Here is a 26,287-nt window from a genome sequence, read left to right on the forward strand (position 1 = left end):
GTGCATGAACAAAAAAGGCAATTTACTGCTACAGAAAAGAGATTCCTTGACAGTTTTTGCAATGACAGTTTGAGACAACGATGTTGGCACATTGTTGCCAGATGGAAGATTCATTTTACTGGCCTCTTAATTAACAACTGGTAAACGGTTGCACCCAAATACACATATTTACATATGCAGAATGCTTACTGTGTCACAATGATGCTAATGGCTTAGAGAGTGAGTGTTATTAATGTGGCCTACTAATGAGAAATGTCAGAATAAATTATCCTCTCTGGAACTGCAAGCTGTCTATCTGCCACCTGCATAGGAGCTCCCGAGTTCAGGTGTCTGTCTCTTGAAAACTGTGCCCTTTTGAAAGCTGCAAAGGGAGCTGTAAGAATTTGGATAGTTTAGGAGGGGAAAGTCCTGCTATCTCTAGAGGAGGCTAACTGAAGGACAGGTTCCCATCCAAGTTCTATCCCATACCATGGCTATATATATGTAAGATATCTGAAAAGGCTTCTGGTAGAAATACTCACAGCTTTCCGTGTAAAAACTTCATGTATTTTACAAAGTTGTGTGTGCATCTTGGGAAAGGAGGAGAGGTCATAGAGATGAATGGGCTCTGCTCCCCAGCTGCCATAATTCATTGCCTAGTTGGTACACAGCCCATAGTTTCATAATATATTAAGAATAATCTGTCATATTTCTGTGTTACCTGCCACCTGAGAATCTCAAACAAGGTTTTTTAAATTGCACCTCACTGTTCACAGGAGTGCAATGATTTGTGCTTGAACGTACAACTTATGTATGGACAACCTAAGGGGTCACAGCAAACAGTATTTCCAAGATGCTAGGGAAGAAAAACGACTTCTGAATCCTGGCAGTACTGCTGGTCATCTTACTTGTATTTCTTTCTGTTGGTACCACTGATCAACACTAGTATGGAAATCCAAAAGTTAATTTGTAAAACTGAGTGAGATGACGGCAGCAAACCGCTTTATGGAAGGCAATCCAAAAAGGAGTGTTAAATTATTCACTTAAGTAATAGCCAGGTGTAAAAATGCAGGGTAGGAAACAGCTGGCAATCCAAAATGGTCATAAAATAAACATTAGTTAACAGTATCATAGTGTTCTTTAAGTAAGTCAAATGCAATTCTGGAGTGTGTCAGCCTTGAAATGAGAAGCTCTTCTTGCATAGGAAGAACCAGGGCTATTATGCCCGATTTTAGCACTTTTGTAAGAGTGTCTATGGGCCAGTCCATGAAGGCTCATCAGAGAACAGAGAGAATGCTTTGAGGGCTACAAAGTTTGGTCAAAAAGGAAAGATACGACAAACTCAGGTTCTGTAGTAAAGAAGACAATGGAGAGTCTTCAGATATAAAGATTGTCTGAGACAAAGTGAAAAAGATTATTTTACTTATTTGTGGTTCATTAGGCAGAAATAATGGATTTAAACTGCAGAGAATTGGATTAGCTCTCAGGAAAATATATTTACAGTAAGGATAATGAATAGAGTAATAAATTTCCAGAGGAGAGTATTTCCCTCTGCCTCTGATTAGACACACATCTGCCAGGTATAGCTGCAGTAGAAATGAGAAGCTGGACACAGTGATTCTGGATGTGCTGTCCAGCCCTGTGAGGGTTCTCCTATCTCATATTTAGAGCCTGTTTAAAACTTGTTTCTGTCTTGCTACTTCCATCATAAGAGTAGCTGAGGATAATCTGAGGTGCTGCCTTTGCTTTTGTCTCTTTTGATGGGCAGGACAAGCACGTTTCCCTGTGGTGTTGTCAGGCTAAAATTTACATCCTATTCACTCCTGTCTTACAGCACTTTTTTTTTGCCTGGCTCCAACTTTGCATTACTCACACTCTTCCAGCTCTGGCCATTACCTACTGATGTGCTTTATTGCTGAAATGTGTATGATGCCCAGGACTCTTAAGAAGGGCCTGGAAATATTCTTTTCACTTCATGATTGCCTTTCTTTCACAGCTAATACTGCAGCATGTTTTGCCAAAGATGTTTATCCTATGAAGTTGTTCAAGTAATGTTGTATGTGGAAAGGACTATTTCTAGCATAAAAACAACTTTCAAGAGGTTAGGGTTTTTCCTAGGACACAACCAATCTTTTCTCAGTATCTGCACAGCACAATCCTACTAGAGTTTTGTCACATTAAAAATAATATTGTGATTTCTAAACTGTGTTTTGAGTTTCTTTACATCTGTCTACATTTTGAAGTTTTCCAATTAAAAAAAAAAATTATTACAGCATTAATTTTACGAAGAAGAGGGACCTAACATACCAGGACATTACTGTAGCCTAGCAACTATGCTATTATATTTTTGCTTGTCTAGTTTTAAATGTTTCAAAATTATAGGGAGTTATAGTTATTACTGATATGACAAATAACAACTTTTGTCAGTGTCACTCTGATAACCTTTAATTGAACTTAATTTATAATTTGGTTAATGAACTCGTTCATTTGTAATGCTGAGTTCTACAGGAGATCTGGTACCTGGTAAGCAAAGGAGACAATTTCGAAACTAAAACTGGGGGGCAGATTGCTTCCTTCTGTCCTGAATTTAGAGTTGCTGATATTTTGAAATAAAATAAATGCCTTCTCGTTGTAAATAGATTTCAGTTTCCTATAAAAATAAATTAGTTTAGAGGTATCTCTGATAGATTTGCTGTGTACAGCTCCCTTTTTATTGTTTTTTAAGTATGTTTAAACCTTACTTCTGTGCTCTCTCACCATCGTTGCAATACTTGAGGAAAATCTATAATGTGTTTTTCACTGTTTTGTTCAACTCTGTGAATTGTGTTCTCCTCATTCTGCTTGATTCCAACTGTTTGTTTTTATCTTCCATTGCATCCTGTCTGCAGGCTTCATGGGGAACTTTTCCTCTTACTACGCTAACTCTGTGGTCTTACTATGCTAACTCTGATTGTGAATCGAGAAACTCCCTTGATACAAAAGCAAAAAATGAAATCACAATAAACCATGTATTTATCACAGATGCTAATTATTTTCCCCTTTGTTTTTATTTTTGTGCAGATTGTTTCTCAGAGGAAACTCTCCAAGTCCTTACTCAAACATGGCAACACAGCAGGAAAGTCATCTATAACAGTAAGTCAGTTTTAAACACACTCTTGTTTTCCTGTTATTTAGAAATATCTAATGTGACTAATTCTCCCTAAAAGCATCCTGCTAAGTCGCCAGAACAGCCCTTGATTGAGAAATGTATTTCAGTTTTTTATTTGATTACTCGTTCTGTTTCTGTTTGTTGTAAGGAAATGGCAACAAATAATGTACGATTTGTACAAAAGCCACAATATTTACTACAACTACTACCACTTCTAAGGCACTTGGATGACAGGAAGAAACTTGTGCTGCTTGAATACTTGTAGTTGAAGGACTAGAACATTCAGAAATTCGTTTGACCTGCTTTGACACATGAAGGAGCTTAATGTTTATTTTCCCTTGGGCTTTTTCCAGTTTCTTAGGGGAAAAAAAAGGGTGGAAAAAAATAAAGAAAACAAACTCAGAAAGTACATGCACCCAGCAACTTCCAAAGTTTGATGAGACTAGTTTTAACTGTGTTGTAATGCAATTATGGGCTGTATTGTTATAGCTCCATGTGCTTCTCTGTGCTGGCTTGTTTGGGAGATCAGGAGGTTTTGTTTCTTACATATCTTCCTTGGTGCTTGGCTGCAAATTGATATGCCTAAATGCATACAGTAAACTCATTTTTGGTCTGGGGTTGGAAAGGAATTCCCCACTCCTCTGGCTGAATACAACTAGGAGCAAATTTTGCTCCCTAAGTAACTTGGTGTGGTTTGGCTGTTGGGTCGTATCTGGACATACTTAATCTCATCCGTCCCTCGGGTGTTCTGGACTCCCCTCCTGTTCTTTAAGGAGCACAAAGGAGTTTAGTCTTGTGAAAACACAAATGTTCTAATACAACTAAAATCATTAGGCTTGTTAGGGGAGTGTTCTGGCAAAAATTAAATCACTGTGCTAAACAGAAGATGAGAGAAAATGAGTTAATAGTCTCTGCTGGCCTAGCACTGGATGATAACCATGAAATATGGGACCTCGGCTTCCCACCAGCTGTACTAAAGAGCGAGCTGACTTTACTCAAATAGGAGAAAGCTGAACACAGACAAAAAACATTGTGTGAAAACTTCGGTGTCTCAACAGAATAAGTAAAACCAGATTATTTATCATTATTTCTTGACCTGGGGACATACCAGGTGTTCGTCAAGTATGGGCATTATACGTACTAATTTCCTAACTTGTTCAGTGTACTGAATTGTGAGTTTTTCATAGGATTTTGAAAAGTCTTGTCTTGGCATGTTTTACTGAAATTTTTTTAGCCCTTTAACTGAGCAATATCTCATCTACACAATTTTATAATACAGCTGTGGGATGCAAAAGAACATAGTTCAGCTTCTGCAGTTGGAAGTCTGACAAACTTTATAAGACCAGGTTCATTATTTTCAGTTAAAAGTAATTGTGAAACTTGGTATGGAAATCCCACAGCACTGTTGGCCATATACAGCTTAACCATATCTTTTAAACCATCAGTCTACACGGAAGACAAATGTGTCATGCTTTACGGGCCAAATTTCCAGCAAGCTCAAGTTTGCCTGAAAGAGGCTGCATGTAAATATTTTGCATGGAGAAGCACCACAGCTCACTGCTGTGAGATGTCCCAGCTGGAATAGTCTCAACTCATGGAATTTTACCTAATTTAACATTTTGCCAATCAGCATAAACTTCTACTGATTCTGGTACTGAGAAACAAATAAGGAAACAAAAACAAAAACTCTTAGGGAAAATACCTCTCCTCCCCCTTCCCTGTGATCCATTTAGGGTTGATTGACAAGGCACAGTAACATGATGCAAAGTGATTAAGGTTTGTGGGCACAACAAGGTGACATCCATCAGCTGAGGGTGGGATTCACTGAATGCCCTCAACTCTTCCTGATGGCAAAGAGAAACATTAACTTGTACCTCACTTCAGTCTCCTAAATGGGGTCTACAGTCTTCACAGTGAAAAATGGCATCACTCTCCCTCTTCATTACACCATGCAAAACTCAAATGTAGCTTTCCATTTAGGTGATCGCTGAGGAGTTGTCTGGCAATGATGACTACGTTGAACTTTCATTCAGTGCACGGAAATTGGATGACAAGGTAAGCTGCTTGATATTAACCTTACCAAAAGAAATAAGAATGCCTGCAAATACAATTTGATGAGATTTTCCCTGACAGATATTTTTTGCCTTATTTTATTAAACACATCAGAGTTTTCAGATGGATGTTCACAACGAGGCTTTCCTCAAGTTGCAAAGTAATTAAAAAGAGACCAAACTCAAGGGAATCTAATTAAAACCAAGACAAGTTAATTACACTACAACCAAGACAATTTAATTATGTAAAATGCCACAGATCAGATGTGCTTAGAGAAGTGAACTTTCTGTAAGTAGTCTAAGATGATATCGTTGAAGTGTCCTAAAATAAAGCTAGAAAACTTCCTAACAGCAGTGTCATGATAGACGTTTTGTTCAACAAAATGTGCTTGAATATGAGAAATATACTCTCATGTATCTGTTAAAAAATTTTCCCCTCTTTAATAAGAAAACTCTCCACTGTCTCAAACATGACTCAGGATTATAATGACTACCTCTTTCTGAAAATTTCTTATGTTGTTTAGCAATTTATTTATAATAAGCATCTCAAGCAACTTACAGCCCAGGAAATCCAGATTTTAACTCTCCGCTATTTCAGTGTAATAGCAGGATATGATTATTTGAGGTATATAGTCCCTTCTTATATATGAAGATGCATCTAATTAGAAGCATATGGTAACACTGTACAAAAGTTTAGGATTGTGATGCTCCAAGTGTGTTCTTGTAAACATTTGACATGTGAGTAGCTTAAAATCAAATCAGTGAGACTACTTTTGGATACATAAATCAGATTTTCAAGATGAGGTTGTAACTTATGAAAAATATTTTTGGTTTATAGTACCGGAAAATCTCAGGCAAGCAGAAAGTACACAGGAAGATTAATAGTACTGAGATTTATTTAGAACATACAGTTAAATAACTTTACTGTGTTCAGGATCATTAGCAATCATAAATGATCTGGACCTGATTTTGCTTCTCATCTGAAAGAAGAATTAACTTCTTCTTTCAGACTTGCTGGAATCTTAGTGGGTTTGAGTTGCATGGTTTATTTCGGTGTCAAAATGTAGATTTAAAAACCTCTCTTTAGACAGACATCTTTAGAAGTGATTTCCAAACTTGTACTCAAGTTTCTTCCTATTCCACATGCTGTCACATCTAGAAAAAGGAGAGGATATATACAACATAAGACTCCACTTAGCCATTGCTTTTCCACAAATGTTGAATGTGATCTGCTCTAAATGTTATGATTGCTTATGGTTCTTGTTAGTATAAATTACAATTGCAATTCTGAGTAGGGTCAGTGTTGTTTGAGCAACAGCTTTAGGGAGTGATTAAAATACTTCAGGGGGATAAGTTGAGAAAGATCAGTCCAAAATATTGCAACAATATTCTTTCCATCCGTCACCATCACTGGTATCTTGAATGGACAGGGATTTCCTTCCTTCATTCTTTTAAGGAGAGCTCCTTGAAAGAGGATCTAGATTGTGGTACTTAAATGTATACATTTCCTCTGCTATGGAAAAATATGTGAACAATAATTGTAGGGTTTTTTTAAGAGTTAACAAAATTCATTCGTATAATTTAACAGGCACCTAAAACTGCAAGAATTTTAGAGAAGCTACAAAACAAGTAAAGCCTGCTCATTTCTTCTGGGAGGGGTGGCTAAAACATTCAGTGAAAAATTATAGGAAAGTGACAGGTATGAAAGTTTCCTTTAGTTAACTGACTTTGCAGAGATAAAGGTTACACTTTTTTATTGCAGTGCTTGTTTGGAAGGTATAACTGCATTTTCATGTTTTATTGAAGCCCTGACAGCTCAGATGGCACATCTTTGTTTCAAGAGCTCCACTGAGAACACTTCACAGTGGAACAATAACTTTTGGGAAGGTTCTATTGCATTAATAGCTGTGTCACAATTACCATAACAAGCAGCTATGTTTTTTTATGATAGCTACAATAAATTGTGAGCACTGAGAAGGGCAAACTGCTTTTCCTGGTCTGAGAGAGGCAGTTATTGTTTGGGAAAGATTCCCCAGCAAATGTCTGCAAAACACAAGCTAATATTGCTTTTTTTTTATATAGTTCTCTATTATTAAACTACTCCCCCCAAAAAGTCTCAAATGCCTTGTCTTGCCGCTGAAGAATTTTCAAAATTTTAGTCTTTTGGTACTTCAACCCTTTTTTGAGAGACCTTTGACTTAACCCCTAAGCCTGAATTCTAAAAAGTGTCATACTCTAAATATTAATCTCTAATGGATGTGTCAAACTAGGTGCTTAGAAACAGAGGTAGGTAAAATTTTAAAGGTTAAGTCATGTACATGTGTTATTACTGTGTAACTGCTGCACATACTGAAAGAACGATGTGCATTATACCACTACCAAATGAATAATGTTAATCATTTAAATATTATTAAAATAGCACCACATTATATTGCTGCTATTCTCATTTCAGAGGATATTCTTCTGAGATAATGCAAAGCTGTTAGATGCAGCATAACAACCAGAATGCTTTGAAAATGTTAATAGCTATGAAAGCAAATGTTTCTTCATCTTGTCATTTTTTACTTATCACAAAGCATCTTCAATATAGAGGGATTTTTTGTTTGTACCTAATTCTGAAAGGAATTAGGCTTTGTTTTTGGATTAAAGAGGGAGTGATATAAGCCATCATCCAGCATTAAAATCTTTCCCTTTATGTGGTATTACCTTGGTAGTTAAAACCAGATATTAAAAATTATTTCCCTTGTGCTGATTTGCTATTTCAGCTTTATGATACTCAGCTAGGAAAGATACTACATTTTGAGTCCTAGATGAAATATTGGTTTTCTTTCTGAATTCTTCTGCTCTCCTGAGTGCATTCTCAGGATGTATGATTTTGAGGCGTTTCCTTTCAAAAAACTTATCAAACTCATGTTTGATAAGAAAACCTGCTAATATTAAGCTTTTACTGAGCTTCAATCAGTATACCTATGTGTGAGAAGAGGTAACTCTATGCACTCTGGATTTTAGTGTCACTGTGATTTAACCAGCATCCTCACTCTCTGCTTGTTCTTGCTATGCACTGATAATCTGGCAGAAAACACTGTCTATACTAGCAGTTTCAAGTGCTGAGTGGAGTCCAGATACTAAGTCTATAGTTAATCATGTGCTCTTTTGAAGAGGAAAATTAAGAAAGGACTTGAAACTACAGGAAATGGGGTTAGTCCGTTTAAATCCTGCTCTTTCAGCATTGCACAATCAGAAATTTGAAGCTTTTCCCCTCTAGCTATGGAGGGTTAACCCCCAGTCACTCCTCTGCCTCTGCAGCCAGCATGTCCAGAATAAATAAGATGCTGAAACAAAAGTGTCTGTGGCCAAACTGCAGCAGTGCTATAGAAAGCAACTTAATCTGGGTTTATGTAAGAAAGTTTAGGGTTGTTAGCTGAATGCAAGGCTAGGGGAAGGTGTTCTGCAGTGCAGTGGGTATATGCATATGAACCTCAGTTTCTGTCACAGATTTACTTTTACCTAGAGATACCAAGTTATTTGTTGCATTCCCCTCTCTGTGTTTGTCATCTTAGCATGGACCATGTTATCACATCCTAGAGGACTTGCTTCTCTAACCATCTTTATCCATCCTGACAGCTGGTAGCACAGTGCCTTGGCCAATTAACTTCTGTTTTGAGAGTGTGGGTGAATAGTGTGAAATTCAACCCCATAAGCTTCAAAGTTCAATACATCATAAACTGGATGTTAAAACACCAAACAGGTATGGAGGCAGAAAGAAACAAGCTACGTGGATGAAGGGTCTAAAGCTCAGGAATCTGGACTAGGTGTAAGAAGGGAAAATGACATTTTACAGTTCTGCATGCTATGATTAAATAGGCAAACTGGGTACAACAACAGTGCCACAGGAAACCTTGTGGGACAAAGACAAGAATGAAATATTGCTGAGAGACACTAAGAGGTCTCTCTAAAACTGTGCTGGCTCTCCTTTGTCATTAGTAGCCAGGGAAGCACCAATGTGCTGTGCCTGAAAAGCTCAAAGAAAAAGAATCCTCAAGAGTAACCTGTCCTATATTTTATTTTAGGATTTTTTCAGCAAATCTGATCCTTTCCTGGAGATTTTTCGTGTGAATGATGATGCAACCCAGCAACTTGTTCATAGGACTGAGGTAAGGGATGGAGTTGGACTTAATTTTCAAGGACATAGATGGGCTTTGAGGAGGAATAGTTTATGCCTCCCATGTCACGAATGGTATTGCTAACACATTTAAAAACACTTCCTAATGTTACACTCTAGTTTAATTATTAACTAGTTAACTATCAGGTCTTGACTTATGTATCTTACAGTAAAGGCAGATGATACTGAAACCAAAGGTCCAAATTTAATCAAATTGGCAGATACTCTGTTTGAAGGTCCATAGTTACAGATATGACATTTAGCTGAAACTGTGCTACAGACAGTATCATATTTTCCCACTAATGCTATGTTGCATCTTCACCTCCTCCCAGGGTGCTGGTGCTAAAGAGATTTGTAATCTGAGTACTTTACATTTTTTTCTTGTGTCTCAGTGATATTACTGCTTCCATGCTAATGGAAAAATGGAAAAAAGCAGCATTTAGGTGTACAGGATGGAGCTGTGATGGGTATTTGGATTTATAAGCCTGTTATGCATTCCATAAATTCTTTCTAGCAAGGGAAACCATATGCCTGTAAATTGATGTTGCCCATCCCTACTGCCTACTCCTGCATCTCTTCCATGGCTTCCAGTTCAGTTCTACAACTTGTCCCTTGCGAGTTATTCTCCTGCTGAGGCACAGCAGTGCTGGAATAATCTCTTCAGCGTGATCTACACATGATATATGTGGGGAAAAATGGGTCTATTTCCTACCTGTGCTCCTTTTGGGGCTTTCCAGAGGAGTGTTGCAAACTGCAGGTTGCTCAAGGACACATATTCCATGCATGTTGTTCTGAAAACTCTAACTGAGCTCTGCTTTCTTTCTTTTTCTGGTGAACATACTGTATTGAAAATTGTGGCTCTTGTTAGCATTCTTTTTGGGCATGTAGAAATGTTAATTGTTCCCTTTATTATTTTCACTCACAGGTTGTGATGAATAACTTAAATCCAGCGTGGAAGACCTTTAAAGTGTCCGTAAATTCTCTGTGCAGTGGAGACCAGGACCGCAGGCTAAAGGTCAGAAGTCATTCCTACTATTTTAATAGTTTTACTCACAGAAAATGAAAGTTTGTCTCCCTTTTCCAAGTGTAGATTGCTATTCTGCACTTCCCTCTTCTTTGAAGGAAAAGGTGATCGCACAACTGCTTTATGGTTACCATAATCAAATTAAGGATGCAGAGAAGTGGTAATTCACTGTAATTAATAGATTATGCTCTATATTTCTTACAGCAAACCCAAAAAGTGGTAGGGCTATTTTTTTCAATCGGTTGGATAATTTGAATCCAGGATTATTTAACTGGTGAAAGTATGCTCAAGGGAAGTGGCAACCCTAGTGCAATTTTAACTGCTATTTCCTCACTTCTATATCTGGAGACCTACCGTAAAAGAAACACTGAAATATGAGATCTGTTATTATATTTGAAGAATAAGGTTACCACAAAAAGACATGTGCCATAGTGATGGAAGAGTTACTAGTCAGCAGAAAGACAGATGGTTTGGGACTTGGAGCTTTGTGTAGAAAAATTCATCTTCTTTTGGCTAATTCAGGTTCAATCAAGGCTGTATCCCATTGTTCATATCTTCTAATCAGGCTTAAGCTTAATACTTAATTAAAAAATATCAAAGAGCACTGGTCCCCAGTGTCTGTTCAGCCTCTTGGACCTGGTAAAAGAGCACTGGACTCTAAAGTATGTCTTTTTCCCTCCCTTTTTCTTAAAATTTTTTTGCCAAATTGGTCTAATAGAATTTTCTTTTGTCCGTGCAAACATTTCTTCTTTCATCATTATAACTGCACAACCCTGCAGAAGGAGTGTTGCCATTTTTCGCTCATTACATACTGCAGGATGTGCTTTGCGGCTAGACAAAAATAAAATGCTGGTTGTGGGTATGTTACAAGGCTTGTCACAGATGGGTGCAAAGGGTAAAAGGAGTCTTATGGATGCTTGGATTGTGATTTATAACTTCACAAAATTAGCCCTGTTATTATGGAACAACAGTGGTATTGACACAGTGCTTGCATGTATATGTTTGTATGGCATTGGGGATGCATAAGGAAGGCACAGGTATAAATGTTTACTATATAAATTGTTTTTGTTCCCTGTTGCCCTGTGGCACTGTTGGGCAAACGAGATGGGTTCATGTGCCTGAAATGTGTGAAGGAAGCTCAGCATCTCAGGTGGTACAGGGAAGCAGTTCTGAAAGACCTTCCTATCTACACCTTAGCTGGTAGATGTTGTGTTTGGCACGTTCAGTGGGATTGAAATAGAGTTGTAGGAGATCAAACAGAGAATGAGCTGTACAGAAAGAACAGCTTCCATTTTAAAATGCAAGGAAAATTAACAATATTGGCTGAAGAGGATTGCAAATGAAGAAAAGTAGAGGAGTTATTTATTGTAGTATGTGTAGGATGACAGTAATATGAAGTGTTAGGATAAGGACTTTGTTATCTTGGGAGGTTGCCATTTTATAAATTTCCTGGGTAGATTAAATAGATTAATTATGTTAGTTGACTGAAACACAGAACATAAGCACATAACTCAGTGTTGTTTAAGCAACATAGACCTCCAGGAAAAGGAAAAGAGGGGGAAAAAGAGCAGCTACCATCCCGAGTAGTAATATGACTGACTCAAAGGACGGTGAAGGCCAAGGAGCACTGCCTTGGATGGCACCTCCATTGGCACCTCGGATGCCTGGGCTGCTACTTCATGACAAAATGGAAGCCCTGGAAAAAGCACAGATAGTGCATATTTGGACAATGTGTTCACATCAAAGCTCAGGCAAGGCTGGGAGCTGAGGTTTTGCTTTTGAACGGAGTGATCTATGAAAGGCTTGGAAAGGGAAGGTGAGCAGTTCTTTGATGCATTAGATAAGGGCAGGCCACTGGTGGGACATATAGACAGAGGTGACATGCCTAAAGCATGTGGGAGTGCTGTAGCTGCTGCAGCATTCTGACAGGTGAAAGGGAGCTGTGGGGGGCAAGACTAAAGAACACGGTATATTCAAAATATGAAATGCTGAGAGGCTGAAGAAGAGATGTGATGTGACAGATTACCTGTGTTATGCAGCCACTCTGAGGGTGCATCTTAGATAACCAGATGCAGAAGGTTGTAACCTGTCTCTGCCTTGTCACAAGGTCCCAAATCACCCAGTCCTCTCTATATCTGACAGCCACTTGGAGCAATCAGTTGTGCCTGGCTTTCCAGGATCTGCTTCTTGAGGTACCTTAAATTGAAATGAGTAACATCCCGTAGTAATGTGACTATATATGTTTGAGACAAGAAATGGATCAGAATTCTGCCGCTAAAATGAGAAGCAGAATGTATATGTGGCCTTTAAATCACTTAAATGAGAAAACCTAGGAAGAGAAGCAAACAAAGTGTGAAGCTTAGGATATCAGAGCAAGTGGCAAGACCGTAAGGCTAGGGGAATGTAGTTCTGCAGTGAGAGGCATGCTTTAATCTCTTTGAAGCTGAGGTGAGGAGGTATGAGAAAGGCTGAGAGAGAAAGGCTTCTATCAGCTTGGATAGAAGAAGAGGGACTGGGGAATAAAGGTGGTCTTTGAGCTGTGAGCAGAGAGATAGTAATGAAAATTGTTTGCGGATGATACTTCAAAAGAGAGGCTGAAAAGGGAGAAGTGAAGAGGAACAAGAATAGTCCTTTAGGACTGCCTGTAGAGAAGATGAGGGGAAAATCAATGAAAGTATGGCTAAAGAGAACCAGGGCAAGGTGGATCTTATGAACGTATTCAGAGTTTTCAAGACAGTTTTTTTTTCTTTTTGAGAGATTACATGGTTTTATTTGTGTATGCAAGTGTTTGCAGGCCCTGATTTAGATGTCTAATGCTTCAATTCAGTCATCTACAGAAAAGCTGAAAGTACTAAGATTTGCACCAGATCATTCATGAGTGCAGGAACATTTTAAAATTAATTATGGCTGTAAAATAAGAAAAAAAGCTTGACACTTATTTCAAATTCAAGCCCTTTATAACTTTCAGTGGGTGTAAGTCTGTTATGGTAGAGCAGTTGACAGATAACATATAGCACTTGTAAGATGATTATTTACTTCCTTTCTGTGTGGTCTATAACCTAGGAGTTTGATGGCAGTGAGGACAGAAGAGTGGAAATTATAAGAATTAGGGCGATGAAGTGTCTGTGGCTGGTATAGCACCGTATGAATGTTTATATTTTAATTTACATTGACTAAGCAGTCCACCCTTGATGCGACCATATTTTGGAACATTTGACTTTAGTTGCTTTGTTTCACTTCATAAAGTATATAGCAATATGTTTCTGCTAAGTGTTGGAAGAATTCCCCGTGTCATATTTAATGTGGGGGAGATTTAGTGTATTCCAGCTGCCTTGCTGAGCATCAGCTTCTTGCCAAGATTGCTTGATCACTGTGAGCAGTAATTGCATAAGGCTGGGTAGTTTTGCATCTATACCTGCTGTTAGTTTTTCACACACTCTGGAAAGCATAATCTGAGTTAAGGCTTAAAGAGGCATCAGCAACGCTTGGAGAGAAATATGAACTTGTGGAAATTCTGCAAGACTTCTTAACAACTGCAGACGTGCTACAACTGACTCTGCCTTTGGCTTCTCTCTGTAGGCTCTATGTAGCACTGATGTCTTGGCCTCTCATCTCTGCCTCTGAAACCCCATGGGTACGGAGATTAGTGGTCAGATTTGTGTCATGAGGAATGGGGATTAATGGGAAAAGTCCACTAAAACAATACAGATCAACTTACAGAAGTTTGATCTTCATTAGTCTTGTACCCAAAGCTGTCTTTACACTGTCTGGGCATTTGAAACTTTCTGGTTTAAATATCTGTGTAGAAAGATAAGATAAAGAAGGTCACAAAAATCAAAGCAACCAGCAATTAGAGTCTGCCTCAGAAGTCTTTTGCTAGCATCCTTTACAAAGTCTGTTAATTCGAATTCCTGATGGGCTTTTAAAAAAACTCTAATTTTGCTTTATTTAGCTGCGGTGCAGAGAACAGTGAGTATTTTATTCCTCTCAGGACGCCTTGTAAAACTTTATTGCAATTATTGCTGCTCTAGGTTTTATTATAAAAAGGATATATTAGATTTATGAACCTACAGAGTTTTTCTTCCCAGACATTGAAACCATCTGAGAAGTCTGGTCACACTTCAGTGCCGATCATACCTTCTTTTAATGCTAATGGGACAGACAAGTTGTGTATGCACTGAAGGGAACAAAATACCTCCTCGATCCAAAAGTAGAGCACTGCTTTTCTAATATGTAAAGAGCTTCAGTTCACAACAGTAATTGCTGACAAATCTGAGTGATGATTATAATCCTTCTTGGGGCAGCTTTTATCCTATTCTGCTGGGCTGAAGGTCCTGTAAATTGTGGAACTTTGGCATTCAAGTTTGGTTTCAGAGGGTGAGGTGTGTTGCTGTCAAAGCTTTATCTGAAATATAGGCTTTTATTGTGGATATTTTCTGGTAGGAATCATCTACTGTCCACCCATTCTAATAATTGCAGGGTTCCTGTTTTTCTAGAGGAGTCCTGGTAATGTACACAGAAAAATAATCTTTCAAAAATCTGTAGGTTACAATTGTATCATTCCTGTCAAGTTTTTTTATTGTTTCATCCCTGCCTAACCCAGATTGCAGATAACGATCCAAATGAGATTTGTGCATGCAGAGTTGTGAGTGGGACCCACGGCCATAGTCACCAGGGCTGCTCCTTACATCAGGTTATAAGGCCTCGGAGTGTATGAACAACTATTTGCGGCACGAAGCCCTAGGACAGCGCTGATTTTTACTTTTGGATAACCATGGCAAAGTTGCCTCTTCCTGTGTACTTCTAAGGAGGTTAAAACCTTATTCTGCCATTCTTCCCCATTCTCTCTTATGTCCAGTTGACTTCCTTGGCTCTGCCCATACGATCTATTGGAGTAGCTGTGTCTTAGCACATGAATTCTGTGTTTGGTTTTCTACTGAGGGGTCTATCAGCAAATGCTTGGAAGTCCCAGTATATCTATGATACTAGGATACTCTAGTGAGATGCATTCAGAAGTTTTAAAGGTCGTGTGATTTTCAATTAATTTCAGCCCTAAGACATTGATAAATAGCAATATATGGCCCTTCCCAATGTGAATTTCCATAGACCATGAATTTTCTACTATTTTTTTTGGTAGGTCACCGCTAACAAGGTCTTCTTGATAGAACTACACTTTGCTTAAATTAATAATCTATTTAGTGCCTATTCTGCCTTGTTGATACTATTTGTGGTGGGTTAACCTTGGCTACAATGGGGAAATGAACTCCAGCTCATCCAGACCCAATATACTATTATAAAATGTGATCCTTGTTTACAATATTAATAGAAGAGGCTCCACAAGAAAGCCTACAAGAAAGATTTTTACATTATTCTGGAAGGAAATAAGCAATCACTTTAATTTTATTAATTAAAATCATTAAATTAAAAACTTGTTATTAAGATAAAAATCTCTTCCCTAGTGCCTGTTACGGCATTTTTTGAGGTGGAACATTGGGTCTTCCACAGATAGTTGTAACCTTCTGTTTCCATCTGACTTCTTAAAATGTTGATTTTTTCATGCTATATGTTGGATCACTAAGGGAAAAAATTTTTTCTTACAGGTCTGTAAATATATTGTCTGCTCCATTCTGATTTAAGAAAAGCAAATAGCACTGGTTATTTTTATATTCTCTGAGTTATTACTGCAATGTTCTCTAGATCAATAAGCTTTCAGTGACCTTTAATACTTGACTACAGCTCTGCTTATACTATAAACTAGTATGTTATAAACTCTTATCCTTCAATAAACCCTCTGCTTCTGAAAGCTGCTAGTGAAAGTAACTGAGCAGAACCTGTGAAGGAGGCCAAGTAAAGCTAAAGACACAAGGAATAAGTAATAAATTTAGACAAATCCATTAGGGCTCTTATTCTTTCACACTTTAGCTTTCAGAGTGTTTGAAACACTAATGTGGAAAGATACAGTTTATGGTCAACAGCAATAATTTGTGGAGGATTTTAAAAAGCATTTGGCACGAAAGGCAATTCAAGCAGTGTCAAATGATTAGAAAGGCATGAACTGAAGGATTTCACACTGTTCCATAAGAGAAGACTCATTTATTGTTGCTGTTTTCTTTGCACTTTTAATTCCAGGTAGAAAGAGACTGGCATCAAGAACAAATTACAGCTTAGGCTAGACTTGCTGGTTATTTACTTGATTGGGTGATTTCAGTCATACCTAATTAACTAAGCAGTTCTACATTTTCCCTTCAATTTAGTCACCAAATTAATGCCAGTGGAGCCAATCATTCCTGGCTTGCTTACCCTGATGTTGCTGAAGACGTATTTGCATATGGAGTCCTTCTCGTAGAAAGTCTTCGAAAGCAAGAAAAGGGACCTCAACCTTTACATGTCTTCAGTGTGAATCAAAAGATGCTTTAAATTACTTTTTCAGTAAGTCTAGGTCAGGGAATTTTCCTGGAACCTTGTGAGTGAGGATAATTGCCTCACTCTTTGAGAGTGCAAATCTTCATTTATAGTCTGAATAATATTTATTAGCCGTTTTAAGGTTGTTATCATGTTGTGATTTTTCAGCGAAGTTCTTCTAAAGCTAACTGTGCAGCTGATAATTTTAGATAATAAAAAGTTCCTTCTTGGTGGTCAAAAGAAACAAAAAAATAGGCTTAAATATTAGGATGAGGTTTATATTTAGTAAGCTAAGAGAAATACTTGTATAAGTGCATACTGCTTAATTAGCATAGGAGTTTTAATACAGTCTTCTGAAAGAATGATACATTATTTTGAGGAAAAACTGTAAAAACCAGTTTCTGAGACCTCCTTGCACAAATACCGTTGGACCTGCTTTTCTAGTAAATGTTTCTTTTCCTTTCTCTCTCATATTCCCCTTGTTCTCTCTATCTGCCTGCGGTAGCGGGTGCTACACTGATTATTAAAAACTCAAGTTGCCTGTTTTGTAAGGTCTAGCAGTGACTGTGGGGAATTTGCTGCAACCAATCACTGTGTTTTGTCAGTTTGGGTTAATCTATAATTTAGCAATCAGTTTATAATACGAGTGCCTTCCGAATTCACTAATCACAGCAGTGTGTTTGGAACCCTGATTTACCTCAGCATGTCATGGACTGACCTGATCAATCTTCATAAACTGTGCATGTAGGGTGCAAGATTTAAGATCACCCTTAAAACAAAACTAATTAACTCCATGTGTGTGTGTGATCTCATCTTATGGATTCCATTTTTTATGTTGCCTTGTCTTTGGCTGTATTCTTCATAAAGCAGTTGAATATGCTGTGGAAAAAAGTACCAGACTGCAGTTAAGATTTAGGAGAGAGAAATAGAATTAAGAAATTAACTTGATCTCATATTTCTTAGAGTCAAGTGAGCTCATTCTAATGACTTTAACAGGCACTAGTTTGTTCTCCATTATGGTAACTGCTGGATATATAGCAAATTAATTGTCAGATTAATTAATCTAGATTTGGGTTAATTGATGTTTGTGAAGTGCTTTGAAGATGAAAGAGCTATCTAAATGACAAGTGTTGTCACAACAGTTAAGGGTCCAAGTGGATTGCACAAGGAGAGATCATTTGATATACAGTGGTTAAAAAGAAAAGAGTTGATGATATTCTCATCTCCAAGGGCTGCTGATAAAGATGGTGGTAGAAGACTGAAGAAACTAAAAGTGGTAGGCTAGTGAAAAACGAGATTCTTTCTCCCATCCATTGGATAACTCTAACAGACCAAGTTTAAAGAGTTCACCCTGTAAAAAGGAGATTTTTGCTTCCCATTCCTTACCAGAACCCCCAGTTTCGTGAGTTCTTGGGCAGAAATGAAGAAATTTCCATACATGACATTGCGAGAAACATTCATAGTCTGAAACAGAGAGGAGAAAACCAATCAAAAATGTTGTTTGTGAGTATGTTTGTCTGGTTTAGGGGATCTGAGGAGTGTTTGCTCTGTCTCTCTTTTGCAAATAAGTGAGAATTGCTTCCAAATAGTTTGTACATTGGATTTATTGTGAGCTTCCTTCAATTGCTTACTGTGTGCATGGTTCCATCCCCAGACAAAAAAATACAGCCTTCCACAGCTTTCCTATGCAAGTCATCAGTATGAGAAATGTTTTGAAGGGCTCTCTCTCCCTCTTTTGAGCTGTTTTGAAACTGAGTTTTAATCCCCTGAGATGAAACAGAGGCTTCTACAACTGCTGTTCACTGTAATCCAAATCAGAAATGTCTGGTTCCTTCACAGGGCAGTAGTTGATAAGTTGATAATCCCATTCTGAGGACCATTTAAAATGAAACAAAGCACAGCCCTGGATCAGTTCCACACTGCAGGGTGGGCATAAGGGATGCCAATTAATTAAATGACCTCTACATTCTTCCTGATTTTCATATCCCTGTGTTGATAGCGCTCTGAACACCCTTACAAGACCCCAGAATTAGCTGCGGAGCTGCTTACTGTAGAAGTTTAGAAGTCAGTTTTGAATTAAAATAATGGAATGAAGCTCTTTTTTCACTAAGGCAGATCAGGATTAGGCTTAGCTGTAACCTTGTAAAACAGCTGAATGCTGTAGTGAGAGAATTTTAAGTGTTGCATATCTTAAAAAAAATCCATCAGTTTCCTGCCTTTGTGTCCACAGGACATTTTACTGTGTAACTTAAGGTATTTCATGATATAAAAATGGGAAAAAAATGAAAGTCTAACCTTTTTTTCATTTTTTTTTTCATTTCTTTTTGTTGAGACTGGAAAGAATAGGGAAGGCAATTTAGAGACAATCTCATTTCAGTCTCTCATAAAGTAGCAAATCCTCACATTGGCTGACACATAACCAACTTATAAAGGCCTTTGGTTTCTTTTCAGATATCTTTTTTTACTGTGTAAATCAAAAATTACACACTCATGAAAATCCTTCTTTTTCTGTTAAATCTTGTAATAAATGTATCTTTTGCTATGAACTGTATACTTAAACAGAAAGATTACCTTAAAATTCTACTCATGAATTGTATTTTGTAGTTTATATGCTAACATACTGCCATGCAAAAATGGCTACATGCTGCAGATAATATTTGTATTTTAAATTGTAGTATTCTCAGGGAACATAACAGAGTCAGATTTAAGGCAAAATAATACATTTGTTTTAAAAAAAATTACAAAAAGTATCTTCAGGGACCTAATTATAAATTAATGTTTGTGATATTCTAGGCAGAATTAGGGCAGAAGTAGCTATTAAGTGCATCTAAAATATTTTAGAAGATAGTACATAGTGGTCACTTGGAAAGTGTGAGCTTTGTCTCACACTGAAAATATGTATTTAGTCCTTGCTTACATAGTGATGTCACCTAACACACATTCTGTTAAAATTTAGATCTGCATTTTTCATTTTCCAAAAACATGTTTCCTCCCAGCTAGACAGAACACATATTTCTTAATGTGTAAGTACATGTGTATAATGTATATGCACCTTACATAATGGAGTTATGTTTTGTAATAAAAGTGTTTTATCTGCTTTACCAAATCGAAATTAAGAATGCTTGTCATGCATGATGGTTCTCTAAATAATTTGGAAAATGTTTGATAGCTATGCTCTACAGGATTCCACTAAAAAAACCATTAGCTGATCACTGACCTCTCTGAGGTAATACTAGAAGAAGTCAAGGCTCTTGGGATCAGAGACTTCAGTGTGTTTGTGGATAGTTGTTGTTCTGTTCATGTGTTACAACTGCTGAGGCATGCCAGGGAAGTTTTGCCACCACTAGCTACCACTAGCTCAGAGCTTTGAGCGGGATTTGGTTAAGATAAAACTTGTGACACCTTTATCCCAATCTCCCTCAGACGTGGAGAAACCCAAAGCTCTTTGTTCACTAGGGACAGTGGAGTTGTTTTAATGGCTTGCTCACAAAGAGCAATGCTGCCAGTGTGTTTTTCAGGAAGCCTGGGAGAAAGGCGTTCTCTTCTCCCCCCTCTCCTCTGAGCTTCCACTGTGGCAACCCCAGCTCTTCAGGGCTCTCCACTGACCAGCCAGCTGTGGTGCAGCAATCCTTTCCACTTTCCATGTGGCTATTTCCATCATCCTATTTGTATTTTTGCTCAACAGAATCATTCAAAGCTCAGTTCATTGCTGCCATGGAACACCCCAAAGGATGTACAAGCTGTGTTGAGGATAAGACTCCTCTCTGACCTTAGAGATGATTCGTGTCCTGAGCATGACAGCCATTGTGTCTGCTTCACCTGAGATTAAAAGTGTCGGTGTTCCCTTTCACAGACATACCAATCCTTCCCCTTCAGAAAAGCACATGGATTGTTCATACATCCTTAAGTGAAAGAGAAGGCCAGTAATGTCAGAAATCATTTCTTAATAGCACCAGTATTACAGACTGTCAAGTCTTTTAGTCTGCTTTTAGAAGAGATCATAAAATAGGCTATGGCTTGCCTGCCCTGTATACTCTAAATTGCCTTGGTCTGAAGTTACAATATAGGAACAGCAACAGCATCAGCAACTGATCTCTTAGACAACTCTTTAGATTTCAAATGCCTAAGGTTTGTTCAGATCCACTAATCACCTCTTACATTATTGACCATTACATTACTAGCTGGAGTTCCTATTGAATTTCCTTATTTATTTTATTTCTGGGAAATTCCAGAATTTACTGATAGTAATTTCTTCTCTATGCTAGGAAAAGATAACCTTGAAGAGGTAGCTCTGAAGTCCTTAATAACTTAGGGGAAATTACAAGGGAATGATGTCCTCAGAGTGCATGAACTTGAAAATCACTGTGACCAGGCACAAAGGAAGTTCTCTTTCCATACAACACAGTTCAGTGATGGGATACAGATATGTTGTCAAAGGATGTTGGAAGGCCAAAATCTACAAATACGGTAAAAGTGTGACTAGACAAATTCATGGTTATTGCATTCTGGCTGGCTTTTGACAGCATATAGCAGATGCTCTCTCCAACTTCAAGACAATATAAAGTTGTTGACTGCCAGTAACTGGGAGAATACGGTAAAGATGAATATACCTTTCCTTCTCTTATATAGTCCTTCTCTAGCTTTGCTAGAATCTGACAAAAAGTTGATAACTGATACCATGTACTTTGAACATTTTCTTGTGCTGAATGCTTGTAGCTTTCAAAATGAAATTTGAGTGTTGATTTTAATTTGAAAAAGCTCTGGTTGGTTAGGGCTACATTATCTGAGAAACTGTGCATATTCGTACCAAGCTGATATACATACTGCTGATGGGTCATTCTGCAGCGTTTCTTTTGCTCCAGTAAAATTTCATGAAAAGGTGAAAGGTAAATGGATTGTTTAGAGCTGAAGTGTGTTTAGCTTGCTGTGTGTAAATAGATAAGCCAGTCTAGTCCTTCACTATTCTGTGGAAGCTGCACTAGAGCATAGGGAATTCTGTGTATGCCTCCAAGTACTCATCCTGACCCTGGTTACACATTCACAGCCCTCTGCTCCCTTTCTTTCTTGTATCGATCAGCTTATACATTTTTCATAAAAATACTGCCCTTCAGCAGAATGCCTGTTTGATATCAGCTATTTCTGTTTTGAATTTTTTTTTTTTAATTAATCCATTTCTACTTGCAAGGAAAACATCTTAATATCTGATGACTAGATGTTTGGAAAGGCAGGTTTGTTTTTACAGACTAATTAAGAAGTAGGTTACTCACATTAGGGAGTCATGACTCTTCTCTTAGACAGATAATAGTGTTTCAGACTCTTGAACTTCAAATTGAAAACCTACTTAGCGTTGTGCCAAAAATTACTCTTTGACTCATGACCAGGCTAAAATATGGGAGTAAAAAGTTTTCCTATTGTGAGATTCCAAGGGTAGTTATTTCGTAATACCGCAAGCAACCATTCATGAATAAAAGGAAACGGGGTGGGGTTGTGGGAGTGTATGAATATTGCTGCAGACTGATGGTAAATGTTATTAATAAATGAGTCGTGTTGACCCAAGCAGTGCTGCAAATTATGGCATAAATGTTTCAGGACGCTCTTACTAAGAAAGAAAGGTAACAGGACAGAAGCAGATTATCTGACAGAGATACCTGTGGGAAGGGTGTCTTGTTCCTCCCTAGGTGTCTGCTCCCCACCATTCTGAGATGTCTGGGAACAGTCAGGAATCAGGCTTTGGGGGACTTTACCTTGTGGTTGTCTTGGGTGTAGTAAGAAAGCCTGTATGCTTTCCCACTTTGTTCTGAGCGTGAGATCCCTCTGCTACAGTTCATACTCCATCCCTTGCCCCTCTCCTGGGAGTCTTTCATGCTCCAGCTCTGACACTTGGCAGAGGCTGGCTGAGATGGGGGACGCAGAAGCCTGGCTTGGCTCTAGCCATTCCACATGCCATTCTGGGTATGAGAAATTCATGCAGATTAAACCTTACCAGCCCTGGGCAGGGCAAAGGTGAAGCAGAGTGGATAGGCCAGAACTGGGCAAGAGGAGGTGCCACACGTGGTTAGAATTGAGGCTGTGGTAGTATCAGACCCCACTGTCACTATGGACATTTTAAACTGTGAGTCTGCTGCAGCGTCCCTGAAACCTTGTCTGGTGCTATACTGAAGCTGTGTTAAGACTGTGAAATAATGGCATTCCTCATCAGAATGCAGTGCGTGCTACTCCAAGCAGACTTATGAATATGCAAAACTTGCACAAAATAATTAAAAATCACTAACTCATACTCATAATAATCTCCTGCACATTTTAAAATTTAGAATTGTGATTTCAGTAGCCTAAATGTGTTTGTTCACAGCACTTGAACCTTTAATCTCCTTAAGAGCTTTGAATCCTCAACACCACACAGCTTTAAGGTGACCTGTAAAAGTAAAATACAGGTAATCCTGGTAATCTAATGTTCACTGCCTGCTCTCCTAGTCTGACTTGCTCCCATTTTCCTGGCTGTTCAGAGCATTAAGCATGTACTTGTAAAGTTGTTGACATTTGAGGTCTTTCCTTCAATCTTTAATGATACAGAAATAAGAACCTGATCTGTGCAGCTTCTGGTGCTGATTTCTTTGACTGGTAATTTCCTTCCTTTCTACAGAAAGCAAGACATCACTCTGATCACCACTTTGTAACTGGGCACTTTCTGCCCAGAGATAGACTTGCCACCAAATTTAAGATCAAGATTAGTTGTAGGATAGATATTCAGAGGAGCTTAGGAGGTAAAGGTGAAGTTTGGAGAAAAGAAATAAGTCAGATACTAATTTGTTTGGCCTTGTGTAGATGAACATTCCTTTATAGGCAAAAAGCTGAGGTTCTCTGTAAAACCAAATGTTTTCTCTACAGGACCTTACTATTTAGCGCCCTTTCATCTTAAAAGGCATGCAGAAGTTTGCCTGTGTTTTGTTTTTGGTTTTTTTTTTTTTTTTTTTGTGTTTATTTGTTGGTTTTTTTGGTTTTTTTCTAATATTTGTGTTTTCATGAAGTACAGCATTAGCAGAGGCCAGAACCGGAATCAATTCTGCTTGTGGTATGTTGGATGTAGAATATATGTCCCCCCGTTGCAGATGCAGGTGCAGTGATCCTTCACAACCCCAAACACTACAGATTCCAGTGAATTCCGCAAAACATGGGCATATTTTAAGTACTGAAAGCTTCCCTTATTTGTTTGCCAGGACTGAGAAAAATGAAAAGATGGTTTTATTGTAAGCACTATTCTGTTAATAGTTGCCAAGAAAGACCTGCTTCCTTCACCTTCCGTATTTTATCAATTTGTGCTGCTCATGGGATATCCATTGCTACAATACCTCAATATTGCACAATTTTTACTTGTCAGAAACAATCAGAATTATTAATAATTTTTCAAAGACATTGTCCTGCAGCTTTTAGGAAAGTTTGCACAAAATCTAGCTATGCCAGGATCCTTTTGTGATTTTAGATGTGTGCTTCCACCTCCCATTCTGGAGAGAGATAAATATCTTTACAAGTCTGCAATAAGAGTCCTACAACTGCAATCCCACAAGAGCACTTAGTGAATAGCCTATTTCTGCCAACACAATGCTGTTTTGAAGGAGAGCCTCAGGATAGTTGCATGTTCTCTCCCTTTTTCCCCCATCCTTCTTTTCATACCATCTTAATGCTTAAGATATGTCTTACAAACCCAACATAAATACAAAGGGACAAAGTTTGTCAGGATTTTCATCTCAGGTGCGGGTTTTTTTTTTTCCCTAAACCTGCTGCTTTTGGGGTTCAGATAAAATAATTTGAATCTACGACAGTTTTACCAGACTGAAGCATCAAAAGAAGTCCCCCCAAAAATAAAATTACTTAATTTTTCCTTCTCAAGGTAGCACTTCATAGATAAATTTTCTCCTCTTACTTTAAATTCTAAAACTAGGAATTAAACCCCAATGACTCTTTTTTTTTTTTTTTTTAATTTTTTTCTTCTTTTTTAATCACTTTGGATCCAACGGGGAAATTTTGTGAAATATATTTTGCAACCTCCAGTAAAGATAGCATTTCACATAGTTCTGTTCCTGTGCCAGGAGACTGGAGAGTGTTGAGCTCAAGGTGATGTTCCTGGGGATCAGGCAGCACGAAGTCAGCATCTTTGCTGTTCAGATGCTTGATTCAAGCCCCCTCGTGGTCTGCAGAAAACCATATTTTGGAGGAATACGTTTCATATAAATAAGATCTGCTGTCCTCATCTGTCATGTATGAAAAGGGCCTGCTGATTAGTCATTTTAATGTTCTACCTGGTATATTTTGTAAATGAAGTATCTTGAGTATATTCTGGGAATCTTAAATTACCTTGTAAATTCAGAATATTACTTGAGATGGTAAACTGCCATTAGCTTTGTGATAAAATACTGTTTTCATCTACAGGAGACAGTGTTACTCAAATCAGTGTTACAGCACTGCAAGGGGCATGTTCCCTTTACCTTCTTTTCTTACAACTGAGAAATATAACCATATTTCAGTATGAATGCTTTTATTTAATGAACATGAACAGACTGGTATATTGAAATTAATTATGCTTGGGGTGTATAAGAACAGCTTAATAAATTACTTCTTTTATGCTCTTTTAACTTTGATTTTGTAAAGGCTAAACAAGCTGCCTAAAGTTTCCCCTCCTTGAAAATCAATTTTTCATGTGGTATTGCCATGCTAGTAATAATTCCTTAATTCCTTTTCCTGTTCCAGACTTGAGTGATTTTATCTATAAAAATGAGGTAGTAGTGGCTGGGAAAAAAAACACAAACCAAAACCAAACAAAAAAAAAACCAAAACAAAACAAACAAAAATAATAGCAAGAAAAAAACCAAACAAACAAAAAACCCAAACCAGCAAACTATCAGCTTATTTTCTCTCCTTTCTCTCTTTCCTGATTAAAAAATTGCTATGAATTAAAATGGTCACTAGCTTTCTTTCTTTCTAGCTTATGACCCATCTCCAGTGCATTGCAATTAATGAAAAGTAGTTCTTATTGACCCATGCTATACTTAAACATCTTAGAGATGGACACTTGTTTCAGAACTCAGGAGTGTTTCTGATTAAGCCTCACTTTTGGGTATTTTAAAACAGAAAAAGTGTGAAGTCCTGACACTGAACACAGCAGGCAGTTTCCTTGCTCATACTTTCAGTTTATTTTCTGCTAAACCAAAACTATTTTACTGCTTTGTTTTTGATTTTCCAGTACTTTTTAGCCCACCTTCCCCTCTGCTGTCTGTACTTAACTCACAGAGAGACAGAAATAGACATTTCAGCGAGACTCCTTTTTTCTGAGTTTTTTGTGGGGTTTTTTTGAGAGATTATATGATCTCCTTTTTCTTTGGAGTTTCTGTTCCTTCTTAGTGTTTTCCACAAAGGGATTAATTGTTTCATACATTTCTCAATTGTTGGCAATGGCTATTATATCTCAGTTAATAAAAGACAAGTGGATCGTAATATGATTTTAATATCTATATCTGACCTTTTCTTAC

The 26,287-nt window shown here is 37.8% G+C and overlaps 1 protein-coding gene across 1 annotated transcript in view; it reads left to right on the forward strand.

Annotated features, from left to right (window-relative positions):
* The window catches only part of CPNE4 (copine 4), a 103,364-nt gene that overhangs the window by 4,103 nt on the left and 72,974 nt on the right, over positions 1-26,287 (forward strand). Inside the window, exons 2-5 of the mRNA XM_027897041.1 lie at positions 3,040-3,111; positions 5,108-5,182; positions 9,249-9,332; positions 10,266-10,355. Of these exons, the coding sequence (XP_027752842.1) occupies positions 3,040-3,111; positions 5,108-5,182; positions 9,249-9,332; positions 10,266-10,355 (321 nt within the window). The remainder of the gene's footprint in view (positions 1-3,039; positions 3,112-5,107; positions 5,183-9,248; positions 9,333-10,265; positions 10,356-26,287) is intronic.

The sequence above is a fragment of the Empidonax traillii genome, unplaced genomic scaffold, assembly GCF_003031625.1.
Source record: "Empidonax traillii isolate 1590-97213 ecotype Southwest subspecies unplaced genomic scaffold, ASM303162v1 scaffold19:size3308961, whole genome shotgun sequence".
Taxonomy (NCBI): Eukaryota; Metazoa; Chordata; class Aves; order Passeriformes; family Tyrannidae; genus Empidonax; species Empidonax traillii.